The sequence below is a fragment of the Mustela lutreola genome, chromosome 1 (genome assembly GCF_030435805.1).
Source record: "Mustela lutreola isolate mMusLut2 chromosome 1, mMusLut2.pri, whole genome shotgun sequence".
NCBI lineage: Eukaryota > Metazoa > Chordata > Mammalia > Carnivora > Mustelidae > Mustela > Mustela lutreola.
In genome coordinates, this window is record NC_081290.1 from 152,310,548 (window position 1) to 152,338,385 (window position 27,838).

The window sequence follows — 27,838 nt, forward strand, 5'->3', positions numbered from 1 at the left end:
GCTCCAGAGAAGCGGCCTGTCCCAGCACCTCCCCAAGATCCCCCAGGCCAGCTGCCTCCCAGTTGCCCAGAAGCTCCCATTACCCGGGGTCAAAGGCAACCCCAAAGTTTCCACTGGTTCTTCAGTCTGAACCACAAAGAGCAGAGGGGCCGGAGACATGCACTCAGGGACCTGTTGTCTCCCTGAACCTCCCTCTTCTAGCCTCAATCTTGAAAAGCCCTGGACCCAGGCCATCCCTTGCCCTGTGGGACAGTCTACAATGAGCGCAAACACCACCACGTCTGGGTTCACGGAAGGAAAGGCAACAAGACCAACCTCAGACATAGGCACGAAATCGGGTTTTATTTAGAGGCTGCTGGTCATAAGAGAGGAAGGCATATATGGTACAAAATTACAGAGGTTTAGTTCATTTTATAATACAAATCATTCAGTCTTTACAATTCATTACAGAGTCTTTGGATTTTTTTTAAACTCCCATTTCATGTGCAGCAAATCAATACAGTCCCCCAATCAGAACCACTTCATTATATGTGAACCCATCCTATTTACAGAACTCCGCACATGGAGATGTTCCAAGACCCTCCCCACAAAATTAGTGTCAGTAGTCCGGCTGAAGGCACGACGGACTTCTCTGAGAGAAAGAGACCTGTGGAGATCATCGAGCCAGTGTCTTTAGGCACAGAAGACAGGCTGCACTCGCAGTCCCCAGAGTAAGTCACGACAGACAGATGGCTGCCTCCTTGGGCACTCCCTGTCCAAGACGCAGGCCTCAAGCGACCCCGGGCAAGTAGGGCTAATCCTAGCCAAGAAAATAAATACCCTTGAACTTCTTGTGGGCCTCACATACAAGGAACATTAAGCCAAGAGGAGAAGGGGAAGGGGAGTAATGGGGGATGGAAACACCTAAAGCCTTTCAAATCTGCAAGGGTCCCCTTCACAGCTCAACGGAAGCTCCTATCTCTCAGCAAACACACGAGGCCCTTCATGGCTGGCCCTAGCTACATGCGCTGGCTGTGCTTCCTTCTGCTCCCGCGCCCTCTGGCCAGGCTGGGATTCTGGACAGCTGTCCCCGCTGCAGCCCCTATCTGGCCTCTGACAAGTCCTCATGCTGCACCTGTGGCCAGGCAGCCCATCCCCTCTTGCTGTCACCCCCAATTCCAGAGCCTGGGACCTGCTGGAACCCGGATTCCTCCCGGAATCCTAGCGTTGACACATCGCTTAACATAACGCCCATAAGGGGAGAACAGAAGACAGGAAATGGGGCCCTTTCCTCCCTCTCCCATGATCACACGACCCAAAAGACGGCACCTCTGGCCCAATAAATGCTGGGTTGTGGGGACTGCCTGGGCTATGGCTTTAGTGACCACATCTACTTCGTGTCACTGCTTCATGTCACTGTGCACCAAGCAGCCAGAGCGGAGGCCACAGACCAAGCAGGACGGGCCTCCATCTGACTCGCATTGCTCTCCCTGGGAAGGAGCGGGGCTACCCCGGGCTGCCCAGGATGACAGCAGACTGCAACGGAGTGACACGTGCACCCCGAGTTATCCAGCGACACGTTGGCCTGGACGGGAAGTTCCGGTGCTGGAGCAAGAAGAGAGGCGGCTCAGGGCCGCAAACCCTGTCCCTGCAAGGATCCGGCCCAGCCCTCATGGCTGCCAGGGTGCCCGCGGGGCCACAGCTGGGGCACAAGAGCCACACCCGCTTCTCTGGGCACTGGTGACCACCCAGCCGTGGTGACAGCCCAAGAACACCTACAGGACGGCCAGCTCCTCTCTCACATGCTGCGGGATGGATCCCAAAGCTCACTCCACTCACAGGAAACACCTGGCAAGATGCCGCCGTAGCACCTTCCTCCCAGGAGGACAACAACCTTCCCACCCAGGAAGGCAACAGAGCTGGCCCGGCCGGCCCTGGTCAGGTGCTCAAGGCCCAGCATGGCCCGAAGCCCATGCTGGGGGGAGGGGCGGGGGGGTTGCTATGGGGGAGGCAGAGATGCAGGGAATGGGAAGGCGCGGTGGGGGGGATCTCAGGCAGAGGACGCTTGCCCCTGTGTTTAAAAAGTAGGCCCCTGGCAAAGGGGAGGTGGGGAGCATGGCAGAGAGAGGTGGTCTGGAAAGTCCTCCCATGCCAGGGCTGCTCGGAACTCAGTCTGTCCAGGCTCTTCCATTGTCCCTGCAAGCTCTGGCCCCTAAAACCCTGCTCCAGCCCAGAATTCCATCACGGTCTGCTGCATCTGAACTAACCCTAGGGACAGAGCCAGAACCACAGCCCTCGCCAACCAACTGACCTTCCCCAGACGGTTCCATGGAGCGTGGTCGGCGCCACGATACCGGCAGTTGGGCTCCAGCAAGTATTTTGCCTGGTAAGTGAGGATCGTGAAGGGCCAAGCCACCTTCCATTGTTCTTCCCAGGGAGCCTGGTGGGTGACGTGGGCCCACAGGCAGGTAACCTGAGGCTACGGGAGCAAGAGCTGCTCCCCTCAGAGAAAGGGGCAGTGGCGGGACCTACGTCCATGAACCACACGGATGCTGGTGTCCACAGAGACGAGTCCTAACTAAACACCGGTTGTTAGACTTCTGCGCCGGGAAGGACGTTAAGCAGAAGCGCAGAGCCCAGACCCAGAGCACGCAGGACCGCGGGGGCGTAGCTGCCGCCCCGGGCGGGACCCCCTCACACCCTCCGGGGAGCACACCACCAGCCCCGATGCGCTCGTGGCCGCCACGACGGGAGGAACTGAGACACCGACCTGCAGGGCCAACGGCCCCCTGCGGGCGAGGACCGGACGGCGAAGGCTTGGTCCCGGGGGAGCTGGGCGCTCAGAGCGCCGGGGCTCCAGGCGGTGGGAGGGCAGCCAGGGTGCTGTGAGAAGGGGCCGGTGCTTCTGGAACAGCTGAGAGCGCCGCGCTGGGAGTGGGACGCTGGCGCTTCTACAAGCTGGAAGGCAGCGCTTAACTCTCCTAGGTTTCAGCCTGTTCCCCTTGAGAAGTTCCTTCCAGCTCTGCAACCACGAACATCTGCGGAGCTGAAGCTATGCCGGGGGTGTAGCTCCGGCCCCATCCTCGGGGGGTGGGGGGCAGCTCGCGCTTTGGGCCGGCGAGACAGAGGTCCGGGGAAGGCGCCGAGCGTGGACCACCCCCCTCCCGGGCAGAGGTCCAATCGCGGGCCCGGGAGGGGGTGGTGGTGTGGGCGGGAGCGGCAGCGCTCCACCTGGCGCACAGCTGGGCCTCAGCGGCTGGCGGGCACCGCCACGTGTAATTAATGGGAGCTAATTAATCTCGGGCTCCTCCCTGGGGGGGGATCAAGCCTGCAGCAGTCCACACCTGGGGGGGGCCCATGGGTCTCTGCTTCCCCAGCTGGCCGCGGGCCCCACACAGCCTCACTCAGGGGCAGGGAACCTGGAGTTACTGCTCAGGAGGGGCTTCCAATCCCTAGAGAATGAGACCTTTCAGAAAAGCCGTTCTGAGCATCGTTTTTTAAGAGTCTAAACGTGAGAACTGAAAACAGGCCTTCCAGGAGTGCTGTGTAGGAATCCTGACCCGAAACTCTGGGCCTGAGCAGCCATGTGTCCACCAGGCTCCTGCTGACGGCTGGGGTCCATCAGACCCTGGTGAGGACGCCCAGGGCAGGTGGTCACTGGACTAGGGCTGCAGGAAGTAGGAGAAGCAGCGGCTCTGCCATGGAAGGGCCCTATCGGCCCTAGCACCCTGCGGCTCCGCTGCCCAGCCAGCACGTCCCCCTCAGGGCCACCGTACCACCCAGGCCTGCAAGGGTCCAGCTTTCTGCCCGCCCCCACAGACGCCTTCCCCAGTGCGCCCTGCAGGAAAAGACTCCAGGGTAGGAGCCGGGCAATGCTGTTGAAGGGCTCGTGCTGTCCGGGCCATGTCTGTGGTTCAGCAAAGGCCAGCCGCAGGACTGTGGGGAACCCTTCAAGGCCACGGTTCCCCAGGCTCGGGTCAGGGAGTCAGGGTAGAGAACTGCCAATAAGTGAAACTAGTCTAACTAAGGTCCTTCCAAGAAACCAGAATTGCACCAAATAACGTCGTGATGCCTCTGACTTCGTTACTGTGGAAGCACAATAAAGTAATTCTCCAAGTTGTCACTGTTACCTTAGAGGAAGGCCACTTGTGTATCTGCATCAGTCATGACATAAGGAGGGGCATCACCCTCTCGCCCCTCAGGGAACCTGCATCCTCTGAGTGACCTCACAGGCTGCTGATGTGCAAGGCAAACCCTGGGCACTCTTGCCTGGGCAGGCGATTGTGGCTCGCGAGTGATTTCGGATTTTGAAAAAATAAATATAAATAAATATATTCCAAGCACTCTGTTAAGGGAATAAATGGTAAAGAGAAAACACTTTGCAGGTATTAAGACGCTAACACAACCACAAAGAAAGCCCTAAGAAACCCTGTGGAAAGAAGAGAGGAAGATGGGAGGGGCCGGGCCCAGAGCCCCTTGCTAGGGCACCCAGGACCCTGTGCCAGGAGCCCCAGGAGGCCAGCGAGAGGCACTTATGGGAGCTTGTTACTTGGTGTAGAGACTCCGGGGGTCAGAGGGATACAGTGAGCCTAGGGAGCAAGCCAGAACCAGCATGGGTCTGCTGGGTGCTAGTTCTGGAGGCACAGGGAGGAGGCCCCACCTCTGCAGGGAGAGAAAGGCACTGGGATGGTTAAGATGTTAATGGGGTCATCGGAACAGAAAAAAAGAACAACAGCCCTAGGGGAAAACCCCAGGCATGGGCCCCACTGACACTCACAATCCAGGACTGCTCTGGGCTCCTAGAACCATCAACCCCTCTACGTTGCAGAGATACCTCCCCATTCTCTGGGCAGAGGAAGACCTGAAGCTTCCAGAGTCCCAGGAGGAGCAGGGAGAGGTCAGCAGCCCTGCCTCGTGCAGAAAGGACACCTCGCCATGCTCCCCACGGAAGGGGGTTTGAGGTGTCCCTGCCCACTCAGGTCCAAACTCCACCCCAGGGCTGTCACTGGCAAGGCTCAGAAAAGGCACCCCCGGGGGGGGAGGGGTCAGCCTCTGCCTGGGAAGCAGAAGGAAGCAGACTGGCAGCCCGGGAAGAGGCAACCCAGGGTTGGGGGTGGTGGGTGGCGCCCAGCACTGGTTTAGCTGGCCCAGGATTTTCGGTTCTCGGGGTTCTTCTGGCTCCTGTCGGCCCTCAGCGCCATAGCGCCCTCTGCCTTGGCCAGAGCCGCCGTCAGAGAAGCCAGGTTGGTGGCGGAGCCAGTGAGAGTGCTGCTCCTGCGGGGTTCAGGGGCACCCTGCAGCCGGAGCCCCGCGCTGCGCCGCCGGCCCGCGCCTGCTGCTCTGCGCACCCGGCCCGGCCTCACCAGTAGCCCGTAGCCTGGGTTGCACTTGAAGTACTGCTTCCCGCCGATGGAGCCGTCATTCTTACCTGAGGGGAAGACAGAAGAGCACACGGAGGTGACTTCCCAGGAACCTAGCTCCCTTCCCTGTGTGCCTGACAGCTCCCTGGGGGGCACAGGCACTCACTGTTTAGCAAAGGGGGCCGGGGTGACTGTCTCGGGGCAGCACATGGTGGTCCCCAAGGACAAGTAGCCTCAGGTCCTGCCATTTCAATGCCCCAGTGCAAGCAAGTCACCAATCCCACCCCACTCTGGGGCATGGACCTTCTTCAACCTGGCTGGTCCACACGTAAACCTAGGATGGAGTTGTGGGTAGAACGATTACTTTTCCTGAACTTATCAGATGGAAACTGGCAAATTAAACCACTGTAGCTAGTTAGATGTCACACTTGATGTTATTGAGATGGTGTGAGGAAGTTTCCTTTGTAAAAGCAAAAGAAATGCATTAAAGAATGAGAACCCAGCGCTAAAGAGAGCAGAGGGACAGGGGCCCTCGTGACCCCTAAATGCCAGTGTGCCATGGGGATGGGTTGGTGGGGAACCCGATCTCTGCAGCAAAAACAGTCATGAATTTTCTATGCTCACTCTCTGCACATCTGACCTGCCCTCCCCCCCACCTCTGCTGTCTATCAACAAAGGTCCCCTCAGTGCACCTCTCAGGTTGGGCCACTGCTATCACACAGCTCCCAGGGCGCACACACCAACCCCCAGCACTGGGTCCCTGCTTCCGGGCTCCCCACCATCCTGCCCACTCAACCCATTTCATTTTCTTTATGATACTTATTACTATCAAATTTTAATTATTTATTTGTCTACTTGGCAATTCTCTCCCTCTTAAAATGAAAGTCCAGTGAAACCACAGACTCTGTTTTGCTCCCCAAGGTATCCTTGGGATCCAAGACAGTGTCTGCAACATGGCAGGTGCTTAATATGAACTGTTGGATGAACTCATCTATTTGTTAATTCCTCTGTAATTCTTTTTTTTTTTTTTTAAGATTTTATTTATTTGACAGACAGAGATCACAAGTAGGCAGAGAGGCAGGCAGAGAGAGAGGAGGAAGCAGGCTCCCTGCTGAGCTGAGAGCCCGATGTGGGGCTCGATCCCAGGATCATGACCTGAGCCAAAGGCAGAGGCTTTGACCCACTGAGCCACCCAGGTGCCCCTCCCTCTGTAATTCTCAGTCAACTGCAGATACAGACTTCTCTCCCAATTCCTCTGCACGTAATAGCAGACTCTCCTTTAAAAACTATTCCAGCTACATGCCTCTTCTGGAACCACTTACAACTTACAGCATTATTCACAATCGCCAAGAAGTGGAAATCACCTACATGTCCAGCCAGTGACGAAGGGATGAACACAAGGTGGGCACAACGGACTAGTGTTTGGCCATAAAAAGGAATGAAACACTGACAGAAGATGGAACCGGATCTACCTTGGAAAATCATGCTAAGTGAAAGAAGTCAGTCCCAAAAGCCCACCTTCTGCCTGATCCCCTTTATGTGGAAGTCTAGACTGGGACACTTCATACACATTTAGAGAGGCAAAAATAGACTATTGGTTACCTGGAGTTTAGAGAGGAGGCTACCTTACAAATGGAAATGTGGCTTTGGGGGGGGGGGGATTGATGAACCTCTTCTAAAATTAGACTGTAGTAATGACTGTGCAACTGTGTAAATATATCAGAACCATTAAACGGTACACTTTTAACAGACAGACTTTACAGTATGTGACGTGGTATCACAACAAAGCTGTTAAAAAAAAAAAAAACAACCATCTGGGGACGCCTGGGTGCCTCAGCTGACTGACTTCTGCTCAAGCCATAATCTCAGGGTCCCAGGATGGTACCCCATGTGGGGCTCTCTGCTCAGCAAGGAGTCTGCTTCTCCCTCTGCCTCTACTCCTCCCCCTGCTCGGGTTCTCTCTCATAAATAAATAAATAAATCGATCTGAAGGACCAAGTAATTCCTTAAGTTGTGGCCCTGGTTTTTTGGAAAACAGTAATGCAGTCGGTGGCAGAATGTCCTGTTCTGTAATGAGACTGAAGAGACGGGTGAGCCTGTAAAGCACCTTAGATCACCCACCTTCTGTTCTCCAGCCCGGGCACCCAGCACCCCCACAGGCACCCATGTTTGCAATCGGAGCAGACATAGCACACAGAGCTACTGTCAGACTGTCACAGTTCAAGAGCAGATGCCTCTGTGACTTAAAAAAAAAAAGTGCTTAGATTCATTACCAAATTAAAAGTAGCTTTCAATTAATGTCTTAAGTTTCTGAAAAATGTCTGGAGGTTAAGCAAAGAGAACACTTAGGAAACTCTTATTCCTGATTTGAAAAGTAGTGACCTGGAGGCTCAGGGAGGTCAAATAAAAGCCTAGGTGCCCAGAGTAGGTTCCGGGCAGTGCTGGGCGAGGGCCAGCACTCCTCTGCCACCCCACCCTTAACTGAGTCACTGCAGGCAGGGAACCAGAGGCCCAAGCAGCACCACTCACCTGAAGGTAAGTCCAGCTCCACTCCGACCCACGTCCCCTCCTGAAAGTCGGTGGGGCCAATGTATCTCACGATGCCCATTTTGTTGGTGCCCACAGTGACATATTCTCCCTCTTTGAGCCATTCTGGGACTTCACTGGCTTCTTCGGAATCCGAGGAAACTTCCAGCTTTCCTAGGGCTGGTGCCCGTGCCCCACCATCACCCAGCGCCCCCGAAGCCAGCAGGTCCTCCTCTGCCGCCGAGGAGCAGCTGGGGTCTCCACCCAGCATGCGTGTGAAGGACTTCAGCTCGGAGGTCCGCACCTTCTGGATTCTGAACGGGGATGCGGGAGCAGGGGACAGAGACAGGAGGTCGGGAGGCACCTGTGGTTTGGAAATGTCCAGCTCTGAGCCGGAGGCCGGCTTCTCGCGGTCCTCGGGCCTTCCCAGCCGCTCGGTGGCCGGGGAAACCTCGCCCCCGCTCTGCCGCCTGCATGATTCCTTCTGGGGGGTGCAAGTGGGGAGAGGCGTCGGGGGTGCGCCCGCCTCTTCCTTCTCCGAGAACACCGGCTCCTTGGTGTCGCAGGAGGCATTGCTGTCACTCCACGCATCCTGCTTTGCCGGGACCGGCGACAGAAGGCAGCTCCGGCTGAGCGGGCGGGCAGGAAGGTCACTGTCAGCCGCGGGAGCCACGGGTGGAATCGGGAGCTCCGTCTCAGGGGTGGCCTGGAAGAGGGTGAGTGGGGGCGAGCCAGGGGTCTGCCCACTCGCGGCGGCTGCGCCGTCCAGGCCAAGGGTGAACGCATCGGACAGCGTGGCGGAGGACACGCTGTGGGAAAAGTAGCCGCTGGAGGCCTCGCTCAGGGGACTGGGCGGCCCCTCTTGCACCTCCGGAGCCTGCGGCGTGGGTGCTTTAGTCGTTCTGTCGTGGAGCTTCACGGGGGCCAGGGGCACGGTCACCGCCGGGGCCACACTGGGAGCCTGGAGCAGGGGAGGGTGCAAGGATAACTGGTTAAAATGCCAAGTTTGCGGCTCATTTCCAAAAGAACTGTGACAGATTCTGCCAGCGGAAACACGGCGGCCTGGAGGGCAGAAAGCTGTGGCCGTGCACTGGGGCAGCCCTGGGGCCGTACCGGTGCCCCTGCTTGGTCCGGGCTCTTGACCCGCACTCAACGCGGAGAGCCCACCATGGCCCAGGCGGCTGCTGCATTTCCCATGCACCCAGAGCTCAGCAGGCGGCCAATGGCCTGCCACTTCCCCCTCCTCCCCTTCTGTACACACTCAGGAGTCTAACCACGGTCTGTAATAGTGCCACTCACCCTAAGAAACACATATCCTTCATCCTGTTTCTGGCACAGAGCTCCTGAAACCCTTGGGTTTCCTCAATGTTAGCGGCAAGAAAGGTGTCTTGATATTCCTAACAACCCCCCTGCAACCACACCTGAGTTCACCGTAAAGCGGGCACTCTGGGACTGCACCTCAGGATGGCAGGCCAGTTGCCAGGGGAACCACCCTTGTGATGAGAGCTTAGCCTCACGGCCTCAAGACGCAGAGAGGGGCTGCAGGGGACTTAATCATAATTGGCCAAAGATGTACTCAATCGTGCCTGTGTAATAAGGCCTCCAGAACAATCCAGAAGGACAGTCTTCTGGGAGCTGCCAGGCTGATGAACACATAGACCTGTGGGGAGAGCGGGGCACCCAGGGAGGCTGAACGTCCACGGGGTTTCCCCACACCTTGCACCATGCCTCTCTTTCATCTGGCTGTCCTGAGTCCTACCCCTTGGAGTAAACTGGTGATCTAGTGAGTAAAATGGTTCTCCTGAGTTCTGTGAAGCATTCTAACAAATCAATCCAACTTAGGTGGAGCTCATGGAAAAATCTTATCTACAGCCGGTTGTTCAGAAGTACAGGTCACAACTGGGGCGTACAACTGGCATCCAAAGTGGGGGGAGTCTGGTGGGCCTGAGGCCTTAACCTGTGGACGCTGGCGCCGTCCCTGGGTAGAGAGTGTCAGAATTGAGTTCAATAGCAGAACACTCGGCTGGTGTGGGACAGTGCTCACTTGGTGGTAGGCAAGAAGGCATACGAGGGTCTGTGAGGCCTGACAAGGCAGGAAAAGGCCCTCACCACAGATGCAGCAACCAGGAGGTACACACTAAATCTCCAGCCCCTCCTTACCCACCAGCACCCTTGGCCTGGCTGCACTCAGGCTCAGAACCCTGTTCCCACAGAAACAGATCCCCTGCCCCCATGGACTTCACGCCTTTCTCCTGCAGAGCTAGAACAAGGATCTGCTTGGGGGAGGAAAAAGGGACTTAGCATAGCTTCACCAGCACAGCCAGGCATAACACTCAGGCCTGGTGGCTGACCTGCGGCTCCCGGCAGGGAGTCTGGTGCAAGAGGAGATGGGCAGGCCAGTCCCATGTCACGGGTTGGGGGCCCCCTGATCCAGGGAGACACAAGCTGAGCAGCCACATCCCCCATTGTGAAGAGGGGGTGAGCGCGGTCAAAGCCGCAGAGGCTGGCCTCCCCCTCTGGGGATCACCTGTCTGAGTCACACTGGCAGAGATGCACACAGGGCCCTATCGCCTGGGGAATGACAACAGCCTCGGCTCGTCCACATTCTACTGTCTCTGAGGTGCTGCTAAGGTGTTCCCTTGTTGGTAACTGGAGCCATCTGAACAAGGGAGCAGATTCCCTTTCTATTCCCGATTCACAATGATGGGGCAAGGGAGAAAGCAGGAATGGGGAATGAGGTTGGAGCACTGGAGAAGGGTGCTGTTCAGAAAAAGAAATATGTTTTCCAATATTTACGGAAAGATTATTTATATTACAGGAATGGCCACTTTCCATTTGAAATACAGGATTTATTTGAACTGGGAAACAGCTGAGATCTATAAGTCTCCTACAGTTACTTGGCTTAACTCAGCAGTTTGATAAATCATGCATTTTCACGTGAATTGTCATTTATATTCCTGTCTCCAGAGGCCCTCCTTTCCCCACAAGGCACACTTTCAGGGTACGAAATTAACGGCACCTCTTGAGATTAACAGCCCATTTTTGTGATGGATCTCTAGGCTGCAAAATTTACTAAATCCAATAGATCAATAACTGTCACCAGCATAAATACTCTAAAAGATTAGGCAATCCTTCAATCATTTTTCTTTTGCAACTTGTATGTGTTTTATTTATTCTTTTCTATTTTATTTTCAATATCACTGACCAGGCAGGGAAGAATACACAAACAAAATTACAAGAGCCTGGAATCTGAACAGGAACTTTGGTTCTGGACTCGTGGGTGCTCCATTTTCCCCTGGTGGGTAATACCTCATCACTGCCACACAGACAGCTGTCTAAGGGCCAGCTATACCCCGTCCTGAGGAGGTAACAGTCCAGTGACAGTGCCTTAGATTTCCCTGGTCATTATCCCATTTGCTTCCACATGAATCCCTTGATGTAGGCCAGAAGTCTGACCATATGCATTTTATAACATGGCCCAGCAAGGTTCAAGGATTTATCCAGAGCCTCCAGTAAGTGACAACCAGGTATCAGAGGTCAGATCTGCAGTGACAACAGAGACCCACAGTGGCAGAAGGCGAGCCCTGATTGCACAGTTCTTTCCTGCTGAGCCCAAGCGCAGCCTGATTCCTTCCGTGAAAGCACTGCAGGAAGCCGCTCCCACTTGACTGGAGTTGATAGGTGAGTGGAAACCTACTCCCATCCTTAGGTTATTCTTTTACCACTGACACTTCGAGAGACTGCTGGGAAAGCCTAACCTTGCAAAAATCACTAGACGAACAGCAGAGTGGTGTGAGCTGCAGAGGCTGTGGGAGATCTGGAGCCCTCACCAGAAAGATTCTGTCTCCCTCTGTCCCACTGGCCTTGGGGCCACAGGCCTGCCTCAGCAAAATAATGAACACCACTCGCAGGGGATTGGCGGAGGGGGAGCACATGAACACCAAAGTGTCCTGAATTAGAAAGGGCCCTTCAGAAAGGACTGAATCCGTGGAGGGCTGAATTCCCTTCCAAATTATTTGCCCTTTTTTCTGTTGTTTTAATAAATAAAATTTTCCGATGAAGATACAGCATTTCCTAAGAGAATGAACACACAGTGGGAGAAAATAGATTTGCTATTCATAAGATGAGAAGTGCTGTTCATCTGTGGGAGATCATAAGAGACTATTTTCTCCCCAGCTTAGCATTAGTCTTTTCACGCTGATATCATGAATCAGAATGAAATGTAAAACTGAGAATTAAGCAAACACTTGGAATAAGGAGATTGTTCTGTTTATAGAAATCGCCTTTGCCTAGCAGTGGGCTATTAAAGCAACAGACTACATTAGCAGTCAAGCACCTAAAAGTTTAGCAATCATATGATTAACAAGTTGAAAATAGAAAAGTGGAACAAGGAAAATATAGAGGGAGAAGACAGTGACCTATATTACAGCTAATTATCAAAACAGGAACGTTAAAATGAGAAACCCACGGGTGTGGACTCAACAGTTACAGCATCGGGGCCACCCCCCTACACATGGGGCTGCCACCAGTGAAGGTGTCCCTCTGTCCCCGGCCCACCCCCCACCCGTCTGACTCACCTCCAGAGCTCCGGTGGTCCCAGCGTCCGCCAAGGCACACTGCACCATGATTCGGGGCACGGGCTGAGGAAACAAGTGAACAGGCAGGCGTGAGGGACTGAGAGAAGCAGAACAGAGATAACTAGAGGTTTTCACTGAACACACTGGAAAGCCCGTCAGGAGGACCTAGTTGAAATAAACTTTCACAACTTTTGGGAATTCTGGTAAGTCACTGCCAAGTAGGCATGCCAAGGGCTAGTGGCGCTGCACTACACAGGGAAATGTAAGCAGTAAGGACACAGCAAGCAGCTGGCAACACCAGAAATGTGCCAGAACAGTAACACAGGGCATGTTTACACACTCACAGGCTCTCTCTCCTCTCACATACCGCACGTGTTCATCAAGGGCTGTTCTGGAGGCTAGAGACAAAGGGTTGGAACAGGAAAGGTCAGGACGAAGGCTTCAGGCAGGAGGCAGAACACAAACCAAGCCTTGACGGGCAGGGAGAACTGGTGCCCTAGCAGGACCGGAGAGTGTCGTCACAGGAAGTGAGGAGTGAGGAAGCCGGTCTGGCTAGAGCCCACCTCTGGGGTATAGCCCAGAGAAGGACAGATATATGGAGGGAGGATTTGGTATCCCAATCAGGTAAGGATGAGGACCACCAGAGATGCCTGAGTGAAGAAAGCAGGAGCTTGAGAAGATGGATCTGGTAGTAGAAGGCAAAGGGACTGGAGAAATACTTCAAGGCTAAGGTAGGCAGATCACTGATGAGACTCCAGCAACTGAACAGATGAGAGGGGATAAGAGCCTGAATTAATGGCTGTGTGAGCAATAGCACAAGAAAGGACATCATTACTTATGGACAAGCAGTTCAAGGAATGTTAAAAAGAAAAAAAAAAAAAAAAAAGAGCACCAGGTTAAGAAAGAGAGAGGTCAGAAGAAGAAGCTGGTAAGTGCAAAAGAGAAGAAATCAATTAGCAGCTGCTGGGTTTACAATGGCGTTGGGATACAGAAACTGACAGGATTTTCTTGAAGAAACTACAAATCTACCACTTCTGCCTTTATTCCATCAACCAGCCTCTGGCCCCTTCTCTGGTCTCCCTGTTCCAGGACCAGAGTCTGGACCTTGCCTCAGAATGCCCAGCTCCCAGAGGATTCTGCCAGCACAGCCTCACAGGAGGCAGCAAAATTTGGTGTCGTGGTTCATTTCCATGCAGTAGGAGTGTCTTTTCTCTTGTTGGATCCAAAAGGAAAAGTAGCTGACCGCTCATCTCTTACCTAATCTAAATTGTGTAGAGAGGCAGATCTCTTGTCTTTCCCTTTCCTTTCTTCTGACCCTAGGTACTTCAGGGCCTCCCAGTTCCCACGATGGCTTCTACACCATCAGGATGCTTTAGACTGTCTGCAGGCACCAAGGCTGGACAGCCGAAGTCCGGCTTCCTACTGAGCAGCCCAAACTCTTACTGAAGGGACAAAAGCCTATGTGGAATAGGACTGTGCACTTAGAAGGTTAGCCTGAGTTCACAGCACCAAATAACTGCGTTTTGGCAAAGGGCACCACTATAACCAGTTACACCTTGCAACTGTCTTTGGGAGAAAAGAGCAAGAAGTGATTAACTCTGCTGAATTAGGGAGCGGCAGTGGGATTTGAGAAAAGACACAGAGGCCAGGCGATTAAGTACGACATGATAGGAGATATGGGTAAACAGATGGGAAGACCTAGGGATAAACTAAAGGAATGTTACTTTTTATCCTGCAAACACTGGGGAGTCACTGGGGGCTTAGGGCCAGGGACAGCCACGATCAATGGCAGGTTTAAGGAAGACAATGTGAGAGGCCAACAGAAGAGGATGAGGGAGGACACTTGGGGGGCTGGGGCAAGGCCACTGGATGAGATGAGGGCCTGAACCACAGGCCTTCCAGCCTCTCCCGGGATGCCTGGAGCAGTAAGTAGGTCCCCTCAACTCGCATGACACATCGCTTCTCCCCTCTCTCACACCACCTGTGGGAATCTCCATTCCTCCACTCTACTGGCAGCTCGGTAGACAAGTGACAGAGTTATTTTCAAGCAAGTATCTCACTCTACCTTATAGTCCTTGAATACAGGGGCTGCTGTCTTTTTTAATATATGATTTTATTTTGACATCTTAATTTTATTTTTTCATGTTCTAAGATTCATTGTTTATGCACCACACCCAGTGCTCCATACAATACGTGCCCTCCTTAATACCCACCACCATGCTCACCCAGCCCCCCACACCCTTCCCCTCCAAAACCCTTAGCTTGTTTCTCAGAATCCACAGTCTCTCATCATCTTTCTTTTTGTATTTACTTTCTCCCATAGTATCTAAAGTCCCCTACAAATGGAAAGGTATTCACAGCATACTCCTTCGTAAAGGCAGAAAAAAAGTCTCTTAAGCTCAAACTCCAAAATACTTACATTCTTGAGTTAGATCGTCTCTAAAACAGACCAGATTGGGGTGAAACATTCCACTTTAAAGCATAAACACATAAAATCCCACCAAGAGTGGAATGTAACCACCTAAAAAGGAGCCTCTTCTAAGATGAGAGGACTCTTGCCCTCCTGAACAGAGCACGGAAACATAACCTAACACTTTCCCCCAGGACTCAGGAGAATTAGAAAACTCCAGTCAATGCTTAAAAAAAAAAATATCTGCTGCCATGAGTGAAGGGATAGGCTTGTGACACTGTGGCATCAGTGAATCCATGGGCTTCCAGGCTCCCAGAGCCCCACATCATGGTTCTGGGCCATCACACTAAGACCTCAGGTCTCCCTCACAGGTTTCCCTGCACCACCAGTCGCTCTCAATGGCCCACCCTGAGCCCACCACTCAGAGGAAGGGGGAATCAGGACACTGACTGATGACATATACCTGAAATGGCTAAACCCAGTGTCGCAAAGAAAAGGGGACTGGGTCTGAATGGGTCCTGAGCAAAGTCAGGTACTCACAGCACACCTCCTTCTCTGGCTCCCACGCTAGAAGCTCTGGGCGGCTCCCTCCGTGCGAACAGGTGGTGGCAGCTGCCAAAGGCCAGCTCTGGCCAAGTGAGCCTCAGGTGGCTACTTCTCCAACCAAGGACTCTGAAAGGGGGCAGGGTACTGGCATACAAGACCAGCTCTGTATTGATTTTTACTGAAACTAGGTGACAAGCACACAGGGATTCACTGTCGTCGTCTCTCTACTTTGATGTATTTTAGATTTTTCCATAACGCTGTCCTACATGAAGGAAATAACCGGGACTCTGATTCACTGTACAAATTCAGTTCAACAAAGACTTAGGTCTCCCAGCGTACAAGGCATTGCAACAGGTGCTGGGAAGAACACAAGGATCACAATGTCACAGGCTTTGCTCTCAGCAGACCAGCAAGGACATGTATGCAAATAACCAAAACATCAAGGAAAACGAAAGATACTAGAATGAAAGCTTCAAACGCAAAGAAGATTCAGAGGAAGGGATGATAAATGAAACAGGCCTAGAATATCCTCCCGGGGATGATCTGACTTTGAGACAGGCCTTGAAGACTGAGCAGCCTTTCCCAGGGCAGAGGGATACTTCCAACATGAAGAACGACAAGGCAAAGGCATGCTCCTCTTTGTGCCTGATGTGTTCCCTCTACAGCCACCTCTGCCCCCAGAAAAGCTACTCAATCTGCCAGGACATCTCGGGGAAGAGAGAATAATCTAGAGTGACCTGCACGGGGCAGAGGGAAGCAGGTTAGGGCCATGTGCAGGAGGTCTTGGGAGCTTATGGTTGATTTTCACCCGCAGTCCAGCTATGAAAGGTAAATGAATGACTGGTGCTAAGAGCTATGCTTGGAGAAGATTAACCCTTAAATAGGGATACGAAACTTGGAGAGATCAATGAAGAAGTTGCATCATGGGTTTGCTGGAGAGCTACTGAGAGCCTGAACTTGGATGGAAAGAGGAAAAGGAAGTGAAAAGTTAGAGCTATGAGGTAGACTACGGAACACCTGGAAACAACTGGCTGGGGAGGCTGTAGAAACAGTCGAAGATGATGCCCAGGAAGGATGGATGACAGGAAGAAGGGTCATGGTGGTGTTAGCAGAACCCATGTCCATGCACATGTGCGCCTGTGTGTGGGCCCATGTGCAAGGGTGCGGGGACCCAGCCTTGTATGTTGGGCAATGGCCTGTGATGAATTCAGGAGCTTCATTAAGGATACCAAAAATACCTACAAAGTGTACTGAAATCTCAAGTGTGCCATTTGTCCTTCACACCTAAGAGCTCAAATTTCCAAATGTGTATTGTTTGCATTTTAATGCTCTTTTACACATCCCTGGTGCAGGCAGTTGCCTCCTATTCCAGGAGCTCAAAACATTTCAGATCATAAGTTCATTAATCCTTACGACACATCTGGCAACTATTAATAAAAATGACTGCGAAGTCTTTTGCAGCTATAAATATTAAGGAGAAGTCCCAAGAGGCAAGTGGATAGAAGTATAATTATCTACATCTCGCACTACAGACACCAAGGCTCGCAGACATTCACCCAGTGGTTACATGCATTCAGGCTGCCCAGTGAGCCAGTCACAGAGATGAAAAAGGACCGACCCCCAAGCACCAGCTGAACGTGCAGTCGCGCTGTCCACTGAGCATCACTGAAGCTTAGCAGATGAGTGGGTTCCAAGCAAGAGAGCTACTCAAAAGTATTTAAGGGAAAAGATGAGGGTCACATCTTTATCATAACCCACCATTTTTTAACTCTGGTTTTCACATGCCACATGAATGAAGAAATCAGGGCAGATCAGCTCAGAATTTCAACCAGGCATCTGAGTTACTGGGGGACCCCTCTGCCTCAAAGCATAGAGTTTTAACACCTTGGCAACATGTAAAGACCCTCACCTCCCTGTGAGGCTGCACTCGTGCCTCGCTTGTGATGCTAACCCCACTCTGAACTGACCACACTGCTTGTCTGGAGCCTTCCTCGAGCCCTTCCTTTTCCCTAGGGAGTCGGGGCTACCTGGTAAGCACCAGTGCGCATCAGTCTCAGCTCAGGCACGACCTCCTCTTCCCGAAAATGCCTTCACCACGCCAGTCCCAGACATACACATATTACGGCATCTGTAATGTCACCCTATTTAGCTCTCTGAAGGGTAGGGATTATGGCTCATTCATCTCTGTATTCCCGTACAGAAAAGAGTAACTTCATGTTTGTTCATGTTGAATAAATGCATACGTAAATGAACAAGCTAATTACTTAAGTGACATGACAAAGGCCAAATTTTCCATTTACAGAGAATTTAGAAAAAGAACAGACATTCTTGGGACACCTGGGTGTCTTAGTTGGTTAAGTGTCTGCCTTCAGCTCAGGTCATGACCCTGGGATCCTGGGATGGAGTCCGGTATCAGGCTCCTTGCTCAGAGCGGGGAGCCTGCTCCTTCCTCTGCCTGCCACGCCCCCTGCTTGTGTTTCCCACCCCCCTCTCTCTTTCTCTCCCTCTCCCTCTCTGGCAAATAAATAAATGAAATCTTAAAATAAAAAATAAAAGAATAGACATTCTGAAATTTGGGCACTGGGGTGGGTAGAAGGGAGAATAAATATTTTAAAGCAAAAAATCATCACTGCAGTCCAAAACACTGAATTTTCTGATGCATTCTTTCTTGTTTGAAAAATGAATGTTTCCTAATAATCACCCCTTACTCTGAGTTTGATATACCCTCAAATGTCATCTTCCAATAGTTCCTAAGCAAGTATGATCCTCAAGATTTTTTTTTTAAAGTAATCTCTACACCCAATGTGGGGCTCAAACTTACAACCCCGAGATCAAGAGTCACACATTCTATCAACTGAGACAGCTAGGCAGTACCCCCTTTCTTAAAAATTCTAACCAAGCACAAGAATATGAGATGTACGATTTACCTTTGCTATAAATAACCAGTAGACAACCTTTGGTTTTCATGCTGCTGAAGTGAGAAAAATGACGGAGCGCATATAAACAAAATACTTTCTAATCTCCAAATATGTACTGATAAAAGTAATAAACAATGGACAGGGCCACCTGGGTGGCTCAGCCAGTTCAGCGTCTGCCTCCGGCTCAAGTCATGATCCCGGGGTCCTGGGATTGAGCCCCACATCAGGCTCTCTGCTCGGCAAGAAGTCTGATTTTCCCTCCCCACCCCCTACTTGTATTCCCTCTCTCACTCTCTCTGTCAAACAAATAAATAAATCTTAAAAAAAAAAAAGTAATAAACAATGGACAAAAACATACATGTACAATTACCTAAAGATCAAGACTCAGCAATAACTTAATATAAACGTACTTTCTAAAGATTATGTTAATCAGAGGTAGAGTGGTTGGGCTGCAAGAGGGGGATTGTGATGTCACAGGAAGAAAGCTGAAGGAAGCACCCACGCTGGTCCAAAGACAGACACGTCAGCCGCCAGCAGGATCTGGTTCCCGCAGGTGGTCCCCATTCACGGAGCAGTCTCAGGATTTACACTCTGGCTTTCCAGGGTGATCTGGTGAAGCAGCACTTTTGTCCACCTGCCTGGCAATTATATGTCTTATTTTAAATGAGTAACTCAGCATGCTACCCAACCCATCAGTCGTTTGTTCGTGTAGACCTGATCACCTCAGGGGCTGCACATCTGGAAGGTGGTAATCCAGCCCACGTGCATTCGCTAAGCAAAGCCATCCAGAGAGGATGACAAGTGGCCACCAGCTGGTCCCTACCAGACACACTTTTACACTACCTGGCACATGCCCCTTTTGATCGGTAACATCAAAGTATCAATGCAGGCATGGGAAGGTGACAATTTTTCTGCCCAATATTACAATGCTTCATGAGGTTTTTATATACACTTGAATAGATTCTTTTGGTTTTATCCTCTTCAAATCTACCCTCCAAACTGCAGTCACAAGAGCTTTCTAAAACACACACACCAAAAAAAAACAGTCAATGATTCTTCATTGCCCATAGATAATTTTTCTTAAAATATTTTATTTATTGAGATAGAAAGAGGTCAAGCAGGGGAAGAAGCAGAAGAAGAGTACAGTGTGATGAGAAGCAGACTTTCCACCAAGCAAGAAGCCCAACCTGGGCTAAGGCCCAGGACCCCAAGATTGTGACCCACCTGAAGTCAGATGCTCAACCCAGTGAGCCACCCAGGTACCCCCACAGATAATTATTTTTAGAAAGGAATGGGCAAGAAATAAAATACATACAGGTCCTACTCAGTGTATTTCCATGTCTTGACAAGTCCCTCCTTCAAATACTTTAGATTCATTCATTCTATATATATAACCACTGGTAATATTTTTTTAAAGATTTTATTTATTTATTTGACAGACAGAGATCACAAGTAGGCAGAGAGGCAGGCAGAGAGAGAGGAGGAGGCAGGCTCCCTGCTGAGCAGAGAGCCCAATGTGGGGCTGGATCCCAGGACCCTGGGAACATGACCTGAGCTGAAGGCAGAGGCTTTAACCCACTGAGCCTCCCAGGTGCCCCCACTGGTAATATTTTTGATCGGATCCAGTGAAATCTCTTAATATCACAACTGTTCATTCAACTTTACTTCTTGAATGTTCATCTCATGCCATTCAGTATGCTCTGTAACCTTAGATGAGGTGCTTTATCTATCTGAATCTCATTTTCCTCAATGTCAGAGTATCTAGAGTCACCCTCTAACTCTGTGCTGTCCAATGTGGTGGCCACCAGCCCCACGTAGCTACTTAGCACTCAAAATGAAGCTAGTGTGACTGAGGAAGTAAACTTTTAATTTTACTTAATTTTACTGAATAATATGTAAATTTAAAAATTAAAGTGCCTTTAATATGTTTGGAACACCTTGGGCAGAGGGATCTATTTTTTTTCAACTGCCAAAGGCAGATCAAGGATTTCTGACAAAAATTTAGCATCCGAACTGAAATGTGCTAGAAATATAAACTACACACCTGATTTCAAGAATTTCACAGGGGGCTCAGTGGGTTAAGCCTCTGCCTTCAGCTCAGGTCATGATCTCAGGGTCCTGGGATCGAGCCCCGCATCAGGCTCTCTGCTCAGTGGGGTGCCTGCTTCCCCCTTTCTCTCTCTGCCTGCCTCTCTGCCTACCTGTGATCTCTGTCTGTCAAATAAATAAATAAAATCTTAAAAAAAAATAAGAATTTCACAGGAAAAAAAAAAGAAGGAAATAACTCAGTAATTTTTTGATTACAGATTGAAATGACAACATTATGACTATATTAAGTAAACTGTATTACTAAAATCAATTTGACCTATTTCACTTTTTTTTAAATGTGCCTACCAGAAAATTTAAAACATCGCGTATAACTTACAAATTTCTATTGGACGGCACTGATCTAACTCAGCACCACTGTTGAGCTAATGCATATAAAATGCCTGGCACAGGAGACAGGTCAAGATGGCGGAGAAGTAGCAAGCTGAGACTGCTTCAGCTAGCCGGAGATCAGCTAGATAGCTTATCTAAAGATTGCAAACACCTGAAAATCCATCGGCAGATCGAAGAGAAGAAGAACAGCAATTCTGGAAACAGAAAAACAACCACTTTCTGAAAGGTAGGACCGGCGGAGAAGTGAATCCAAAGCGACGGGAAGATAGACCCCGGGGGGAGGGGCCGGCTCCCGGCAAGCGGCGGAGCAACCGCGCACAAAATCAGGACTTTTAAAAGTCTGTTCCGCGGAGGGACATCGCTCCAGAGGCTAAACCGGGGCGAAGCCCACGCGGGGTCAGCGTGGCCTCAGGTCCCGCAGGGTCACAGAAGGATCGGGGGTGTCTGAGTGTCGCAGAGCTTGCGGGTATTGGAACGGGAAAGCCGGCTACAGAGACAGAGCCGACAGTAAGCTCGCAGCTCCGTGTTACCTTGAACCGGTCGCAGGCTCGGTGAGCTCGGGGCACGGCCGGAGGTCAGGCAGACGGGAGTAACTGGGCGCTGTTCTCTGAGGGTGCACTGGGGAGTGCGGCCCTGGGCTCTCGGCTCCTCCGGGCCGGAGACCAGGAGGCCGCCATTTGTATTCCCGTCCTCTGGAACTCTACGGAAAGCGCTCAGGGAACAAAAGCTCCTGAAAGCAAACCCGAGCGGATTACTCACCCCGGCCCCGGGTAAGGGCGGTGTAATTCCGCCTGGGGCAAAGACACTTGAGAATCACTACACCAGGCCCCTCCCCCAGAAGATCAACAAGAAATCCAGCCGAGACCAAGTTCACCTACCAAGGAGTGCGGTTTCAATACCAAGGAGAGCAGCAGAATTCCAGAGGAGGAGAAAGCCAAGCACGGAACTCATGGCTTTTTTCCTGTGATTTTTTTTAGTCTTGCAGTTAATTTAATTTTTTCTTCTTCATTTTTTTTTTTTTTTTCTCGCCTTCAGGTAAAATTTTATTTTTTATTTTATTTTTTTTTATTTATTTTTTATTTTTTATTTTTTTTAACTGTTACCTTTTTCTTTTTTAACGATTTTTTAATAGTTTATCTAATATATATATATATTTTTTTACATTTTTCTTAGGTGTTTTCTTTTTTAAAAAAAAAAAATTCTTTTCTTTTCTTTTCTTTTTTTTTTTTTTTTTTCTTTTTTCTTTCTTCCTTTTTGAACCTCTTTTTATCCCCTTTCTCCCCACTCACGATTTTGGATCTCTTCTAATTTGGCTAAAGCATATATTCCTGGGGTTGTTGCCACCCTTTTAGTATTTTACTTGCCCCTTCATTTACTCTTATCTGGACAAAATGACAAGACGTAAAAATTCACCACAAAAAAAAGAACAAGAGGCAGTACCGAAGGCTAGGGACCTAATCAATACAGACATCGGTAATATGTCAGATCTAGAGTTCAGAATGACAATTCTCAAGGTTCTAGCCGGGCTCGAAAAAGGCATGGAAGATATTAGAGAAACCCTCTCGAGAGATATAAAAGCCCTTTCTGGAGAAATAAAAGAACTAAAATCTAACCAAGTTGAAATCAAAAAAGCTATTAATGAGGTGCAATCAAAAATGGAGGCTCTCACTGCTAGGATAAATGAGGCAGAAGAAAGAATTAGTGATATAGAAGACCAAATGACAGAGAATAAAGAAGCTGATCAAAAGAGGGACAAACAGCTACTGGACCACGAGGGGAGAATTCGAGAAATAAGTGACACCATAAGACGAAACAACATTAGAATAATTGGGATTCCAGAAGAAGAAGAAAGTGAGAGGGGAGCAGAAGGTATACTGGAGAGAATTATTGGGGAGAATTTCCCCAATATGGCAAAGGGAACGAGCATCAAAATTCAGGAGGTTCAGAGAATGCCCCTCAAAATAAATAAGAATAGGCCCACACCCCGTCACATAATAGTAAAATTTACAAGTCTCAATGACAAAGAGAAAATCCTGAAAGCAGCCCGGGAAAAGAAGTCTGTAACATACAATGGTAAAAATATTAGATTGGCAGCTGACTTATCCACAGAGACCTGGCAGGCCAGAAAGAGCTGGCATGATATTTTCAGAGCACTAAACGAGAAAAACATGCAGCCAAGAATACTATATCCAGCTAGGCTATCATTGAAAATAGAAGGAGAGATTAAAAGCTTCCAGGACAAACAACAACTGAAAGAATTTGCAAATACCAAACCAGCTCTACAGGAAATATTGAAAGGGGTCCTCTAAGCAAAGAGAGAGCCTACAAGTGGTAGATCAGAAAGGAACAGAGACCATATACAGTAACAGTCACCTTACAGGCAATACAATGGCACTAAATTCATATCTCTCAATAGTTACCCTGAATGTGAATGGGCTAAATGCCCCTGTCAAAAGACACAGGGTATCAGAATGGATAAAAAAACAAAACCCATCTATATGTTGCCTCCAAGAAACACATTTTAAGCCCGAAGACACCTCCAGATTTAAAGTGAGGGGGTGGAAAAGAATTTACCATGCTAATGGACATCAGAAGAAAGCAGGAGTGGCAATCCTTATATCAGATCAATTAGATTTTAAGCCAAAGACTGTAATAAGAGATGAGGAAGGACACTATATCATACTCAAAGGGTCTGTCCAACAAGAAGATTTAACAATTTTAAATATCTATGCCCCCAACGTGGGAGCAGCCAACTATATAAACCAATTAATAACAAAATCAAAGAAACACATAAACAACAATACAATAATAGTAGGGGACTTTAATATTCCCCTCACTGAAATGGACAGGTCATCCAAGCAAAAGATCAGCAAGGAAATAAAGGCCTTAAATGACACACTGGACCAGATGGACATCACAGATATATTCAGAATATTTCATCCCAAAGCAACAGAATACACATTCTTCTCTAGTGCACATGGAACATTCTCCAGAATAGATCACATCCTCGGTCCTAAATCAGGACTCAACCGGTATCAAAAGATTGGGATCATTCCCTGCATATTTTCAGACCACAATGCTCTAAAGCTAGAACTCAACCACAAAAGGAAGTTTGGAAAGAACCCAAATACATGGAGACTAAACAGTATCCTTCTAAAGAATGAATGGGTCAACCGGGAAATTAAAGAAGAATTGAAAAAAATCATGGAAACAAATGATAATGAAAATACAACGGTTCAAAATCTGTGGGACACAACAAAGGCAGTCCTGAGAGGAAAATATATAGCGGTACAAGCCTTTCTCAAGAAACAAGAAAGGTCTCAGGTACACAACCTAACCCTACACCTAAAGGAGCTGGAGAAAGAACAAGAAAGAAACGCTAAGCCCAGCAGGAGAAGAGAAATCATAAAGATCAGAGCAGAAATCAATGAAATAGAAACCAAAAAAACAATAGAACAAATCAACGAAACTAGGAGCTGGTTCTTTGAAAGAATTAATAAAATTGATAAACCCCTGGCCCGACTTATCAAAAAGAAAAGAGAAAGGACCCAAATAAATAAAATCATGAATGAAAGAGGAGAGATCACAACTAACACCAAGGAAATACAAACTATTATAAGAACATACTATGAGCAACTCTACGGCAATAAATTTGACAATCTGGAAGAAATGGATGCATTCCTAGAAACATATAAACTACCACAACTGAACCATGAAGAAATAGAAAGCCTGAACAGACCCATAACCAGTAAGGAGATTGAAACAGTCATTAAAAATCTCCAAACAAACAAAAGCCCAGGGCCAGACGGCTTCCCGGGGGAATTCTACCAAACATTTAAAGAAGAACTAATTCCTATTCTCCTGAAACTGTTCCAAAAAATAGAAATGGAAGGAAAACTTCCAAACTCATTTTATGAGGCCAGCATCACCTTGATCCCAAAACCAGACAAGGATCCCACCAAAAAAGAGAGCTATAGACCGATATCCTTGATGAACACAGATGCGAAAATACTCAACAAAATACTAGCCAATCGGATTCAACAGTACATTAAAAAGATTATTCACCACGACCAAGTGGGATTTATTCCAGGGCTGCAAGGTTGGTTCAACATCCGCAAATCAGTCAATGTGATACAACACATCAATAAAAGTAAGAACAAGAACCATATGATACTCTCAATAGATGCTGAAAAAGCATTTGACAAAGTACAACATCCCTTCCTGATCAAAACTCTTCAAAGTGTAGGGATAGAGGGCACATACCTCAATATCATCAAAGCCATCTATGAAAAACCCACCGCAAATATCATTCTCAATGGAGAAAAACTGAAAGCTTTTCCGCTAAGGTCAGGAACACGGCAGGGATGTCCATTATCACCACTGCTATTCAACATCGTACTAGAGGTCCTAGCCTCAGCAATCAGACAACAAAAGGAAATTAAAGGCATCCAAATCGGCAAAGAAGAAGTCAAATTATCACTCTTCGCAGATGATATGATACTCTATGTGGAAAACCCAAAAGACTCCACTCCAAAACTGCTAGAACTTATACAGGAATTCAGTAAAGTGTCAGGATATAAAATCAATGCACAGAAATCAGTTGCATTTCTCTACACCAACAGCAAGACAGAAGAAAGAGATATTAAGGAGTCAATCCCATTTACAATTGCATCCAAAACCATAAGATACCTAGGAATAAACCTAACCAAAGAGACACAGAATCTATACTCAGAAAACTATAAAGTACTCATGAAAGAAATTGAGGAAGACACAAAGAAATGGAAAAATGTTCCATGCTCCTGGATTGGAAGAATAAATATTGTGAAAATGTCTATGCTACCTAAAGCAATCTACACATTTAATGCAATTCCTATCAAAGTACCATCCATCTTTTTCAAAGAAATGGAACAAATAATGCTAAAATTTATATGGAACCAGAAAAGACCTCGAATAGCCAAAGGGATATTGAAAAAGAAAGCCAACGTTGGTGGCATCACAATTCCGGACTTCAAGCTCTATTACAAAGCTGTCATCATCAAGACAGCATGGTACTGGCACAAAAACAGACACATAGATCAATGGAACAGAATAGAGAGCCCAGAAATAGACCCTCAACTCTATGGTCAACTAATCTTCGACAAAGCAGGAAAGAATGTCCAATGGAAAAAAGACAGCCTTTTCAATAAATGGTGCTGGGAAAATTGGACAGCCACATGCAGAAAAATGAAATTGGACCATTTCCTTACACCACACACAAAAATAGACTCAAAATGGATGAAGGACCTCAATGTACGAAAGGAGTCCATCAAAATCCTTGAGGAGAACACGGGCAGCAACCTCTTCGACCTCTGCCGCAGCAACATCTTCCTAGGAACAACGCAAAAGGCAAGGGAAGCAAGGGAAAAAATGAACTACTGGGATTTCATCAAGATCAAAAGCTTTTGCACAGCAAAGGAAACAGTTAACAAAATCAAAAGACAACTGACAGAATGGGAGAAGATATTTGCAAACGACATATCAGATAAAGGACTAGTGTCCAGAATCTATAAAGAACTTAGCAAACTCAACACCCAAAGAACAAATAATCCAATCAAGAAATGGGCAGAAGACATGAACAGACATTTCTGCAAAGAAGACATCCAGATGGCCAACAGACACATGAAAAAGTGCTCCATATCACTCGGCATCAGGGAAATACAAATCAAAACCACAATGAGATATCACCTCACACCAGACAGAATGGCTAAAATCAACAAGTCAGGAAATGACAGATGCTGGCGAGGATGCGGAGAAAGGGGAACCCTCCTACACTGTTGGTGGGAATGCAAGCTGGTGCAGCCACTCTGGAAAACAGCATGGAGGTTCCTCAAAATGTTGAAAATAGAACTGCCCTATGACCCAGCAATTGCACTATTGGGTATTTACCCTAAAGATACAAATGTAGTGATCCAAAGGGACACATGCACCCGAATGTTTATAGCAGCAATGTCCACAATAGCCAAACTATGGAAAGAACCTAGATGTCCATCAACAGATGAATGGATCAAGAAGATGTGGTATATATACACAATGGAATACTATGCAGCCATCAAAAGAAATGAAATCTTGCCATTTGCAACAACATGGATGGAACTAGAGCGTATCATGCTTAGCGAAATAAGTCAAGCAGAGAAAGACAACTATCATATGATCTCCCTGATATGAGGAAGTGGTGATGCAACATGGAGGCTTAAGTGGGTAGAAGAATAAATGAAACAAGATGGGATTGGGAGGGAGACAAACCATAAGTGACTCTTAATCTCACAAAACAAACTGAGGGATGCCGGGGGGAGGGGGTTGGGGAGAAGGGGGTGGGATTATGGACATTGGGGAGGGTATGTGATTTGGTGAGTGCTGTGAAGTGTGTAAACCTGGTGATTCACAGACCTGGGGATAAAAATATATGTATATAAAAAATATATGTTTATAAAAAATAAAAAATTAAAAAAAAAAAAAAAAAAATGCCTGGCACACAGTAAGCACTCAGCACATTTGTAAAATAGCATGCTCTTCCCCATCACTGGAGCCATTGGTGTCTTCCAAGATATTTCTAGCTTGGTTTACTATAAAAGCCCAACTTAAATAATCAACAATTATATCTGATATAAAATATACATTGAAAGATTCTCCTTGTATTTATCAGCCCCAAAGCCATTCAAGGATATGGCTTTCCTTTGGCCATTTTCTATGGCCATTTTCTTTCAAATGAAGAACCTAATTATTAAAAAAACCTGAAAGGCCTATTTCTTCAATCAATAAGTAAACTATCTAATCAGTGGATAAAAGTGAATAAGACCATCAAAACAGATTAATTTCACTATGTTATTTATATATATATATAAATATATTATATATTATTATATAATTAATTAATATAGTAGATATATTATATTATAAATAAATATAAATGTATTTATATTTCTGGAGTTCTCAGAAAAGATACAGTTTATTTTTATAGAATCTAGTTTACTTTTTAAACTTCCACATGATAATTGTTAACAGCTACTTAAATATTTATGTGAAAAAATTTATGGAGTGCCTGGG

The 27,838-nt window shown here is 48.2% G+C and overlaps 1 protein-coding gene across 1 annotated transcript in view; it reads right to left on the reverse strand.

Annotated features, from left to right (window-relative positions):
• Positions 1 to 323: 323 nt before the first annotated feature.
• The window catches only part of KIF13B (kinesin family member 13B), a 213,144-nt gene continuing 185,629 nt past the window's right edge, over positions 324 to 27,838 (reverse strand). Inside the window, exons 38-40 of the mRNA XM_059176995.1 lie at positions 12,443 to 12,505; positions 7,869 to 8,826; positions 324 to 5,407 (exon numbers count right to left, since the gene is read on the reverse strand). Coding sequence (XP_059032978.1) covers positions 5,118 to 5,407; positions 7,869 to 8,826; positions 12,443 to 12,505 — 1,311 coding nt within the window. The 3' untranslated portion in view covers positions 324 to 5,117. The remainder of the gene's footprint in view (positions 5,408 to 7,868; positions 8,827 to 12,442; positions 12,506 to 27,838) is intronic.